Genomic DNA, 13,021 nt, shown 5'->3' with positions numbered 1-13,021 from the left:
TGGCTGGGGGGCCCCTATATAGCTTCTGGATGGGGGCTGGTTTTCGGAAAGACAAAGGCAAGATTGAAGGGTTGGAACTTTCAGCCCCACCCTCATCCTCTAGGAAGAGGAGGTGAAAGGGAGTTTGAGTTAATCAATCATGCCCACAGGATGAAGCTTCAGTAAAAAAAACCCTAACTGAAGGGGTTAGGAGAGATGGGTTGGTGAACACATCATGTACCAGGAGGGTGGCTCACCCTAAACTCCATGAGGACAGAAGCTTCTGTGCTGGGGACCCTCCCAGACTTTACTCCAGATCTTCATCTGGCCATTCATCTATATGTAAATGTATCTCCTGGAGTTCTGTGACCCATTGTAGCAAATTACTGAACCCAAAGGGGTTGTGGGAACCCTTGATTTATAGCAAGTAGGTCGGAAGTACAGGTGACAACTTAGGACTTTCAATTGAAGATGGGGGGGGGGCAGTCTTGTGGGACTGAGCTGGTAATCTTCGGGGTCTGTGCTAACTCCAGGGAGTCAGTGTCAGAAGTGAGTTAAATAGGTGTTCACTTAGAACTGGAAAACTGCTTGATGTGGAAAAGCCCATTCATCTGGTGTCAGAAATACTCTGCAGAAAACAGGAGAGTTTTCTCTTTAAAATCCATTTCGTTTAGGGTAAAACTAAGAATGTGAGCAAGAGAACTATCTTGAGGACATTATAAATAGAACTCAGCCCAAGATGAAGTGAGGGTCTCTCTGTGTGATTTACACATGTTCTGGATATAGTTAGTATAAAAGTGTTTTTCGTCAAATTTGTCAGCAAAAAGTCCCCTTTTGTGACATCTACACTTGTATCGCCTGGTCTGGAATGCACTATTTATTAATCTTGAGGCTGCTTTGACAGCAACTTGTCTGGGAAAGGGCATTCACTCACTGAAACTTGAATTCACTGGTTAGCAGTAAAGGAGGCTCAGTCAGTTTCTCCTCCATAGGCTCCACTGAGATACATTCTGCGGGTGCGGATGGATGCAGTTCTTAACAACTCAAATGGGAGGAATATCTTTGACACACGGACCAAAAACATAAACAGTGTTAAAGATTAAAGGAGTTTTGTATTCCATTATAAGCACAAAGCTTTGAATAAGTAGTAGATATTATATTTTTATGAAGGCCAGACCAATAAAGGGACAGTGGGAATGAAGATAAAAAAGAATGACACAGTTCACTAGAAAGTCCAACCGATGCGACCCAGGGATAAGGAAGACCAGAAGTACAACCTCAAGCTGGAGTTGATCAAACCAACTCAACCATCATCACTCCTCCCTTTGTTTCTCTGCTGTGTGACCATTTCCATGCTTAAAGTGACACCATCCCTTATCTGCACCCATAGCAAGACAATGGCAAACTATCACATGGATCAAAGTCCTGCAACTCCACGTTACTGGAGATTAAGAGTTCAGAGCCTGGGGAAAATAAAAAAACAAATGCCCTGGTTACCCATTTGGACCTTCAAGTATCTTTTCACCAAGGAACGAGAGAATTTTAAAAGTCCTGTGTAAGTGGAGAAGTACTGAATATCAGAGATGAACTCTTGGCTGTTTTAATTCTACCATGCCAAATTCCAAAGTTGACATTCATTCTGTGACCAGCCTTATTTGAAAGTGATCTATAAATCCACGTATTTTGGTTAGCTGGGCAGGTTCTACATACTTAAGTGCTTCTGTTTTCAGTACAGAAAACTACCCATCTCCTCTAGGTTTGGGTGCCTGGAAGTTGTCATTATTAGGATAAGTAATTCAGAAACTTCAAAATAACTGCTAGGTATTTATAAGGAAAGAACATTTACAATGACAAACCCAACTTAAATTATAAGACTCATAAAATCTTGGCATTTTAGATATAACATTTTGATACATAAGTTTACATTTTATAAACACCAACACCATGCAAACCACCATTCCTACCCACTGTCACCTCATATTCATCACTCAAACAAGACTATAAATTCTACCCTTACCTAAATCTATAACTAGAATCACAGTAGCCCATCTGAATAACTTGGAAGGAAAGTTTCAATGTCTTTAATGGGTGGGACTCCCTGTTAATTCACATTCAGGGAGGGGCACCTGGGTGGTTCAGTCGGTTAAGCATCCAACTTCAGCTCAGGTCATGATCTCACGGTTTGCGAGTTTGAGCCCCACATCGGGCTCTGTGCTGAGAGCTCAGAGCCTGGAGCCTGCTTTGGATTCTGTGTCTCCCTCTCTCTCTGCTCGTCCCCTGCTCATGCTCTCTCTCTCTCTCTCTCAAAAATAAATAAACATTAAAAAAAATTTTTTTTTAATTCACATTCAAGGATTCTTAACATTTTCTGAATAGTGGTCCATTTTCACATATTGATCAAAACTAATAAATCCTCTCCTTAGAACAGTTTCTCAATTTTTTTCCATTATCACCCCCTAAAGACCTTTTTAGAAATGTTTCCCTGATCACCCCATTAAATTTCAATACCACGGACATACCGTATATTTATTTATGTGCAGTGGCCATTTGAAAGGTCACTATTGATAAAATCTAGTATTTTTTCACCTGCTTAAGGGCATGCTCTAGACTCTAAATGACAGACGTAAAGACACACACAAACTATGACCTATGAACTCAAGGACTTCAGAAGCCATGGACCCAGGACCCTTTTGGTGAGATCCATCTCAAATACTAGTGTGTAAAACAGCTTAAATTCTTGCCCTCATCTCAAAAATGGATTTCTAATAATGGAAAATGTACTTCAAATAATTTCAAAGTTACCAGGACTCAGCATCCATGTTCCAGCGTTCCTTTTCAGTTTTCAAAAGATCTTGTCAGAAACAACACGTGAAAGGACATTGTGACCAGGACTGCACAAAGACACCCATAATCCTCATGCTAATACTTCTGGGGTCATCTGTGAAATCTGCCTTAGTCATGTCACCAGTAGGCCACCGGGCTTCCTGGGGTTGATGAAGTCATTTCGGTGTGACCCCTCCAGGCTTCTCTCCCCTCTCACATGAATCACGGGCTACCTCACCACTCAGCTAGCCTCGGTCTAGCCTCAGCACGTAGCAGAGGCTCGGCTGCCAGGCCAACTACCTCAAGACAAGCCTGAGAGTTGCAATGACTTTGGGGATAGGTGAAATGAGGAGTGCTCCAGGAGCCAGGTGAAAGAGAAGTTTGCTTTCTCTATCACAGGCCAAGCTCTCAAATGCTGACCAGAGCAAAGGAATGTTTCTGGTGGAAAGGGGCTGCGTTGCCCTCATGGACCTGAAAGTAAGGCCCTCATTGTCTTTAGAGACTGTTATCATTTGTATCTCAAAGGCCATGTTTTCAATACTAAGACACACCAAACCACATCTTACTGTTCTTATAGTACTTGTCACCACATATATATTCACTGTTTGTTTATTTACTGTATTGTCCTCCTCTCCGAGGTAGGTGCCATGGATCAGGAGGTCATTTGTTTTGTTCAGTGCTATTTCCAGCGCCTGAAATTACTGTACCTGGCACTTGGTAGGTGTTCAATAAATACGTCTTGAATAAATCAATGAATAAATATTTCAGACTGTCCTGGAACCAAACTGTCTTGACAGCAAGCAAAACAGGTGCTTCTTCTGTGAAGGGCAAAAATACAAGACGCTACTTTGGAGAACCCTCAGCTGATCACCAACACCAACTGCACGTTAGCTCCCATCTGTCAGATCTCCAACCACTCAGTTTACAACCATCCACGGGGGTGAAGAGAAGAGGAAGGAGTGGTGACTAATAACATGCTTACTGGAGAAGTGCTGGAAAGTTTGTCCATTCAGTCAAAGTTCTGGGGGAACTGTAATTAACCCAAGAGGTTGATGGAAACTGAAGATCACTTGAAAGGGCAGTGGAGGCTCTCAAATGAAGGCTGCTGTACTTTTCTCTAGTGGAAATTCCCAAGAACAATCAACAAAGGACTATGAGCCCAGTAACCATTAATGTGAGTTCTGATGCCCACGTTCAGGCATAAAGTTACTGGCAGCAGGAACTACATTTAAACTTCCCAAAGGAATTGCTGAGGTTCTATTCTGAAAAGGAATACACAGTTGACTTTCCTCTTTATGATTTTCTTAATAACATTTTCTTTTCTCTAGATTACTTTATTCTAAGAATACGGTATTTAATACATATACAAAATATGTGTTAATTAACTGCTTATATTATTGATAAGTCAACAGCAGGCTATTAGTAGGTTAAGTTTTGGGGGAACTAATCAAAAAGTTCCATGTGGATTTTCAACTGTACCCTGTGCTGGTCAAGGGCCAAATGTATTATCTGCCCTTGTACTGATCAAAATTAAAATTACGTATTTTGGGGCACTCCAAGTAACAGGATTTATCACCTAGGACGATATTTAAAAAATCACACACATATGTGCCCACCTGATAAGGGCTTTTCCCTTGCTAAGAGCGATGATACACACACAGATACCACACTGTACAATTTATAAGGAGCTGTTATTTTCTTTGACCTCCATTTACTAAGTGTGGCACATATTTTCTTTAATATTTATTTTTATGTATTTTTGAGAGAGAGAGAAACAGTGAGTGAGGGAGGGGCAGAGAGGGAGAATCCCAAGCAGGCTCTGCACTGTCAGCCTGATGCAGGGTTCAAACTGTGAGATCATGAGCAAAAACCAAGAGCCAAAATCAAGAGTCAAACACTTAACCAACTGAGCCACCCAGGCGCCCCTAAATTGGGCATATTCTTAAGATGGGGGGTGTGGTGTCACAACTCAAATGCTTAGAGATACAGTGGGCAGGCCAAGTGCATAAAGACTGAGGGAGAGTAGTCTATGTCCTTTCCAAAGGAGCACTATAGGTGCTATATGGGAACACTGACTTGGTGCTGCTCATCTTCACATTTTTCAGGCAGAGCCCCAAGACAAATTTTTCCATAAAAAAATTCCCCAGTTCTAGAAATTATACAAGTCACATAAAGCCTGTTTGAGGCCTCTTGGGAATGAACAGTTTATAATCTGTGTGTTTTCCACGGCAGACTGGCACTCTCCCTGACTGCTAGAAACACCCAGAGCAGCACCAGCTATTCCCCACCTCCATCGGCAGAGGTCTGGAGTCAGGACACTCTCTGTCTAGCCTCCAAGTGTCACTACATCCCACGCCCCTTCCTATCCGCCCTCCAACACCCAGCACCTGCTCAACATTGTCAGTCTTGAAACCACATGACACTCCTATCACCTGCTTATCACATCAGCCACAGACTCCTGAATTACCCCCTTGTCCCCATACATCCTGTTTTGTTCCCATCTCTCTTCTCCCTAACTCCCGGGGTTTCCAGAACTTAGCAACTACTGTAAGCAAAAATCTTTCATTTCCTCAATCTTCTTTCTCAACATTCTCGTCACTTTCTTACTCTAACCAAACTCCGCTCTCCCCTGAGGACATGCCTTCTCTTGTGCCCTTCCAAGGGAGTAGGGCTCCTTGCTCCTGGAACTGCTTCTACACCATTCTCCTCCTGCCCTCTCAAACCCTAGCTGTTAATCTCATCATTAAAGTAGATTATACCCCACCCTGTGTATCACCTGCTAACTGAGATCACTACTCCTCACTTCATGACTTCAGCTCTCAGTTCACGGTCTTCCATGCTGCCTCTCATTCTCAGTGATTTCCATACCCAGGTAGGAACCATCCTGGAACCATACCCTGGAACCATCCTGGCCTCATACTCATCTAGTGGCACCTATGCGGTTGCAAGTGGCTGGAGAAACACCTCGCTCTTAGTGGAAGACCTTGCTGCCTGAGAAAAATCAAAGCAATCAGAAGAAAGCAGGGTGGGGAATCAAAACTACCTCCTGCCTCAAATTAAACTATCTGAAAGCTTTCAAACAAACAGAACTTCAGATAAGCAAGGTCGTTAGTTCACACAGCCAGACAGCAGTACTTGTGAAAGGTCAGGAGGTCCAGCCATCTACAGCAACCAGAAAGGCCACTGGGAAAAGAGAAGGCGTGACTCTGTCAATTACTATTGTGTGACCTGAGGCAAGACCTGTAACTTCACCACCAAACCAGGTTGTTTCAAGGATTAAACAACACACGGGAGCTCAGAGTAAGCAAGAAGTTAACCATAAACTCAGTTTTGAGAAAATCCAGGCCAGGTAACTGGAAGGCACATCCTAACATAATCACATCACTGAAAAAAGTCCAGAAGTACTGTCAAATTCTAGCTCAGATTGCAAGAATGATCAACGCTTGTATTCTTGATTCCTTAACCTACAGAGTTAATCCTCTCCCACCAACCCTTGATATCCCCGTTAGCTCATTTTTCCTGCCTCCAGTGTAGGGACATTAACAGTCTTCTGAAGTCACCACAGGTGATGACTTGGTGTGCACACATCCTTTCTCTCCTTCCACCCAAAATGCTGGCCTATAAAGCCACCTGGCTCCTCCCGACTGCTCCCACCTCATATCCTCCTCCAATTATCTCCCCACCCCTCCTCCTGCTCCAGCTATGATGGTTCTCTGTCTTTTCCTTGAATACCCCCAGGCTTGCCCCCCACCTCAAAGCCTTTGTACTCCATCACCTCCAACTGGACTCTCGTCCACAAGGTTCTTATGTGGCTGCTGCCTCCTCATTCTTGTTAGGGCTCAAGATGTCACCCTCCTCAGAGAGACGTCCCCTGACCACCTGAGCTAAGCAGCCCCCATCATCTTACATCATCCTGTTGTGTACTTCACCTTGTTCATTTACTTCTTAGTAACTTAATACTGTGGTGGCTGCTCTTTATCTAAATGTTTACCTACTCACTGTCTCGGTCCCCCCCCCCCCCCACTAAAATATAAGCTCTCCAAGTGCAGGGACCTGGCTTGTTGGAAGTTACAAATGTGCCACTGGTGCCAGCACCATCCCTGACATATAGCAGGGGCTCAATAAGTTTTGCTGAATCAATGAATTCTTCTTTCAAAAGTGTTTTTTCCCCCCCAAAGCCTGGCTGTCCTTGTCTGAAGCAGTTGAGATTATAACACTTGTTCAAAAAGACGTTTCAGGCCAAACTTCCGTAAAATGTAGAGGTTTAACATTGGGCCTTGTTCTCCGCCAGCTTCTAAGGACCAGTTTCACAAACCCAACCCCAGCTTCTCAATGCCAACACTCTTCTTATACCAAAGGGCCCAGTCTTGCACCCTGGTAACGTTTCTCCCCTCCAACATTTTTGCTTTGCTTCTCCTTCCTTTGAAATACCTTTCTTTTTGGAGGCGCTCTACTGCAAATTTCTCGGGAGGCTGTCGTCCAATATCCAAAGAGGTGGGCGAGGGGGCTTTTTCCCAGAGGCTAAAACTGCGTCACCTAATCCAACCCCCACCCTCTCAGGCTTGGCCTCCCTGGGCTTTTCTGGGCCATGGAACTTTCCTCTGACAGGAAGTGGCTGGTCTTCTGTTGAGCCTCTCACTCTTTTCCTGTTGGCCAGTGCCACTCCTTCTTGGTCAATAGCCCTAGTCTCCTCCCTCACCCGCAGGAAACTTTACCAACCCGGGCTCCGCCGCCCGTCCTCACTCCCAAAGGCTCCCAAACCTCTTCCCCAGACTCAATCTCCCACAGCCGGCTCCACCACGCCCCCGCTCCACCGGGTCGCCCCCAATTTCCTCTCCCAGCAATTCGCCCTGATCATACCTTACCCAAGGCCCTTCGCACCCCAACGCAGCCGCCAGACCCTAATGTCCCGCCCTCGGCCTCTCTGCCTCCCGCTCCTCCCAGGAGACCCTCCCGGGCCCTCACCGTGGACGCTACGTTCTCCGTCGGCCGCCTCAGCCCCGAAAAGGAGCAGCGAGGCCAGCAGGGCGAGGAGCACCCCGCACCGCCTTGGCCCACACAGCTGCGCCATGACGGGCTCCACCCGGCAGCGCAGGCGAAGCCTCAAGCGGCTGGCCGTTAGGGTCTCGCGATCAGGTGCGGGAAGACCCTTGCCGCGCACGCGCACTGGGGAGCCTCGTGTTCAGGTGCCGGCGCTCCCAGAGGGTCTGCGAGGTGCCGCCCTGGCGCTCCCGCCGGCGTCTCGGGGACTACCCCTTGTCGGACCTTCGGTGCGCGGACGGTCTGTCCGCTACGCCCACGACGCTTCAGTCCGCCTCTCTCTCGTCCCCTGCCTCCGGCGACACTTCGCCGACTCTCCCACCGTTCAGACCCCCACCACACCCACAAGCGCTCGGTGGGCGGTAGAGCCAATGGCGGGCGCCTCGAAGCAGCTCCCGAAGGTGGCCGGCCGGGGAGGGGGCGGGGCGCACCTGGCGAGGCGGAGCACGCAGAGCGCAGGCGCAGGGAGCAGGCACCTGGGCGGCAGTCCTCCTCCCCCGGAGCACCTGCGCTGGCCCCGGGATTGGGGGAAAGGGGCAGGGCTTGCGTCGGCTCCGCCGGGGGTAGGACCTAGCAGGTGAGGAAACGCAAGCCTGCTGAGCCCCGAGGCTCCTGTTACCTGCTCCGAGGTTTGGTGACGTCCGAGTACCCTCGCTCCTGGGCTGGGCCTCGGGGTGGGAGGAGAGGGTGCAGAACCTGTGGTTCCAGGCTTGGAAGCCCGCCTCGTTTCAGCCCCCCTTTGAGGGCGAGGAATTTACTCCTTTCTAAATGCCAGCGGTCACTGAGCGCCTACTTGGCGCGTTACTGGAAATACGACAGTGACCACGTCAGACTGGCCCCTTCCTCACCAGACTGGAACATAAGAGAGTAGTGATGGCAGAAGTATAGGGTGGGGGAGTGACGGGGAAGCGCAGACTGAATGATCAGGGACTGGGGCGGTGGAAGTGAAAAGGCAGCTTTGGTAAGGAACCCTTGAAGGATAAGAAGGGCTGACGGACGAACATTCCACATTGCAAGCAACAGGAACAGCGAACGCAAAAGTCCTGAGGCAAGAAAGACAACAGTGCCTTAAGGGATACAGGGCTACTCCCACTACTCAGCCTCCCTCCTGTCATAATAATATGTGGAGAGCCTTAATTAGGTTATCAAAATGGTGTTTACCTTAAGCAGTTTTGTGCATTTTTTTCTAAAGATTTTAAGTAATTTTACCCAACCTGGGGCTCGAACTCACAACCCCAAGATCAAGAGTTCCAGGCTCTATTGACTGAGCCCGCCAGGCGCCCCCACTATTTTCTTTACTGTATTTTTTTTTTTTAATGTTTATTTGTGTTTGAGAGAGAGAGAGAGAGCAGGGGAGGGGCAAAGAGAGCCAGAGACAGAATCTGAAGCAGGCTCCAGGCTCTAAATTGTCAGCACCCAGCTCCACGCCTGGCTGGGACTCACAAGCTAAGAGATCATGACCTGAGCCGAAGTCAGTCGCTTAAGGGACTGAGCCACCCAGGTGCCCCTATCTTTATTTTTAAAAATTTTGTTGGGGGGCACCTGGCTGGTTCAGTTAGTTAAGCGTCTGACTCTTGATATCTGCTCAGATCATGATCTTTTGGTTCATAGGTTCAAGCCCCACATGGGGCTCTGCACTTACAGTGCAGTTCATTCTCTCTCTCTCTCTCTCTCTAAAATAAACAAATAAATTAGGGGCACCTGGGTGGCTCAGTCGGTTAAGCATCCAACTCTTGATTTCAGCTCAGGTCATGATCTCATGGTTCGTGGGTTGGAGCTCCATATCGGGTTCTGCGCTGACAGCTCAGAGCCTGCTTGGGATTCTCTCTCTTTCTCTCTTTCTCTGCCCCTCCCTACTCATGTGTGAGCCCTCTCTCTCAAAATAAATAAACTTAAAAACAAAAGATTCTTTGCCCACCATCTTCTTTAATCTCGCAGTGAGGTCCTAGCATGCAGGGTCAAGAATCTGAATGTGAGGACAAAGGTCTCTCTAGCACCCAAATCCCCGACCCCCATCCCATCCCACTAAGGCAGACCTTGAGCTGGAAGACAGGACTATGGTGAGAGTTGAGGCTGGAGAGGAGTCACAGGTTCATTCATCCATTCATTCACGCATCTGTCTGTTCATTCCGCATATTCACTGAGCACTGACCATGAGCCAGATACTGCTGTAAATGCTGGGGAAGATACAAGGGTGAACAAAGTAAAATTCCTGCCGTGGTGAAACTCACTTTGTAATGTTGGTAACAGTGGTAGAACTAGCATATTTGACACCTGGAGTAGATAACTTTTTAAACAATTTTTTAAATATTTATTTTTGAAAGAGAGAGAGAGTGAGCGGGAGAGAGAGAGGGAGACACAGAGTCCAAAGCGAGCTCCAAGCCCCATGCTGACAGCAGAGAGCCCAACAAGGGGGCTCAAGCCCATAAACCACTAGATCATGACCTGAGCCGAAGTCAGATGCTTAACCGCCTGAGCCACACAGGCGCCCCGTGGATAATTTTTTATACCTCTTCCTCACTACCAGAAAATTATTTCAGTAAGAATCATGTAAGAATCACCATTTTATATGTTCTTTAGTTTTAAAATTAACAATTGAAAATGAATAAATTTCAATTTGAAAGATATTACTCAATTCAGTAAAATATTTCATTTATGAATGAAAATTTTCACTTACATTGCATTTTGCAGTTCATACCGATTCACTATTTTAAACAAAAATTTCAAAAGAATATGTAGAATGACAGAATAATTTCTTCATCTTTACAATCATTGTGCTATCATTTTAGTTTCTAATCTATTATCACTTAAATGAAAGATTATGTAGAATCACAGAGATTGGAGACTCAGACTGTACAAGCCCAAATGATACCAAATTGTTATGAACTTACTATCAAAATGAACCTGAATCTTCATATGGCAGAGGTCAACTGTGTACCTGGGAGTTCTCTCTATATATTTTTAAATTATTTTTAAAATTATTTTTAACTTTATTTATTTATTTATTTATTTATTTAGTAAGTAATCTCTACCCCCACTGTGGGGCTTGAACTCATGACCCTGAGGTCAAGAGTCCACATGCTCTACTGACTGAGTCAGCAGTCACCCTGGGAATTCTCTACATTAACTTCACCAGAATTTTGTAGCAAACAGATGTCGGGTAGCCCCCATACTCATGGGCTGTATAACCCCCCTCCCCTCAAGGGTGAGCAGGACCTGGGATTTGCTTCTCCTCAATAGAATATGGCAAAGGAAGTTCATGATTATATTATGTAAAACTCCTTTTTTTTAATGTTTTTTTTTGAAAGTGGGGGAGGGAGACAGAGGATTCCCAAAGAGACAAAGTCCGACACTTAACCGACTGAGACACCCAGGCACCCCAAGACTCCTTTTTTTTTTTTTTTTTCCCAAGACTCCTTCTTAGTGGACTGGAGAGAGAGACTCTCTTTTGCTGGCTTTGAAACAAATAAGCTGCCACATAGTAAGAGGACCTATGGAGAAAGTTACATGGCAAGGGCTTCACCTCTAGGAGCAGAGAGCAGCCCAAACTGATAACCAGCAAGAAAATGAAGACCTCATCCTGATTAGGTCAAGCAATTGGAAGCAGATCTTTCCGCAGTTGAGCCTCTGATGAGACAGCAGCCCTGGCTGGCACCTGGATTATAGCTCAGTGAGACGGTGGAGCAGAGGGCCCCCCTAAACCATGCTTGGCCTGGATCCACAGAAACCACGAACCAGTAAGTTTTAAGCTACAAAGTTGGTGGTAGTTTATTATGTAACAATAGAAAACTATTATGAATACAATGTTTACTAAAATGTACAGTAATAAAAATATCTTAACTGGAAGCCTTTTATTAAAACTCAACAGTAATTGTGTCAATTGTTTAACAAGTAAACCAATGAAAGATTTTTGGATTATTTTGGAGGATTCTTTCTATCGCTTTATTCTACTGCTTAGAATTTGTCAGCGCATGGTGTAATAAAAACTGGGCCAACTTTTGGCCAGTTTTCATTTATTTTTTAAATTCTCTACGGACAGTGCATCCCCTTTCTGCCTGTACTCTGGTAGACCACACCTATTGCCCTTTGGCACATCAGTTGCAAAACAGACAATAAATAAAACGAGTACATTGTATACAATGCTAAAATGTAATGTTACGGATAAAACAGAGCCAGGTGAGGGGCACGGGAGTTACAATATAAGATAGGGTGTCAGACAAGACCCTACTGCACAGATGACATTTGAGGGAGATGAAGGAATAAACCCTGCTGATATCACGCTCAGGAAGAGCTTCCCTGATGGAAGGAACTATTAGGGCAAAGGTGTGAGATGGGACCACACTTTATAGAGGCTGCTTTTAAACAACAGGTTCCAGCAATGGAAACTTGATCAAGGCCAAAGGGCCCACAGCGACCACCTGGCTGAATACAGAAGGGCCCATCGGGAGACCCACCTCAAAATACCCGTAGGCCCTACCTGACCAATGGGCTCCTGACAACCAGGCACAGTTACTAAGAAAGAGAAAATTCCACATGTCCCCATACCTCCTCACCTTCTCGCTTTAAATACGCCCCCACCCACTGCCTCCTTGCAGACAGCCTCTCCTCTGTTGTTCTGACCCCTGCTCCCTTGGGGTCTATTCAATAAACTTCTGTCGCCTTTGTTCTGCTTCAGGTGAATCCGTTCACTTCTGAGCCTCTGGCTTCCACCTGATCCTTGCCCCACATTGGGGACCCCCATCTGATTCAGAGAGACACCCCATGCTTGGCAGAGCTTTGAATGCCCCAGGACAATGGGGAGCTATGGAGAGTTCTTTGTTTTTTAATATAACAGCTTTATTGGGATATAAGCCACATACCATACAATTTACCCTTTTAAAATGTACAATTCAAGGGTTTTAGTATGTTAATAAAGTTATGCAACCAACCCTACAATCAATTGAGAAAATAGCATCATCCTCAAAAGAGACCCTATATTCGGCAGCAGTCGCTCCCCTTCCCCACCATTCTCTCATCCCTGGGCAACCACCAATCTACTTCCTGTCTGTAGATTTGCCTATTCTGGACATTACAGATAATCATACAACATGTGGCCTTTTGAATCTAGTTTCTCTCACTTAGCATGTTTTTTTGTTTTTTTTTTTTTAATGTTTATTTTTGAGAGGGAGAGAGGGAGACA

The 13,021-nt window shown here is 45.8% G+C and overlaps 1 protein-coding gene across 1 annotated transcript in view; it reads right to left on the bottom strand.

Moving 5' to 3' along the window:
* Positions 1 to 8,278, bottom strand: part of SPINT2 (serine peptidase inhibitor, Kunitz type 2) — a 28,145-nt gene extending 19,867 nt beyond the window's left edge. The window contains exon 1 of the mRNA XM_027044577.2: positions 7,768 to 8,278. Coding sequence (XP_026900378.1) covers positions 7,768 to 7,873 — 106 coding nt within the window. The 5' untranslated portion in view covers positions 7,874 to 8,278. The remainder of the gene's footprint in view (positions 1 to 7,767) is intronic.
* Positions 8,279 to 13,021: the final 4,743 nt, after the last annotated feature.

The sequence above is a fragment of the Acinonyx jubatus genome, chromosome E2 (genome assembly GCF_027475565.1).
Source record: "Acinonyx jubatus isolate Ajub_Pintada_27869175 chromosome E2, VMU_Ajub_asm_v1.0, whole genome shotgun sequence".
Taxonomy (NCBI): domain Eukaryota; kingdom Metazoa; phylum Chordata; class Mammalia; order Carnivora; family Felidae; genus Acinonyx; species Acinonyx jubatus.
The sequence above is the reverse complement of the archived record's forward strand: the minus strand, read 5'-3'. Positions and strand labels throughout refer to the sequence as shown.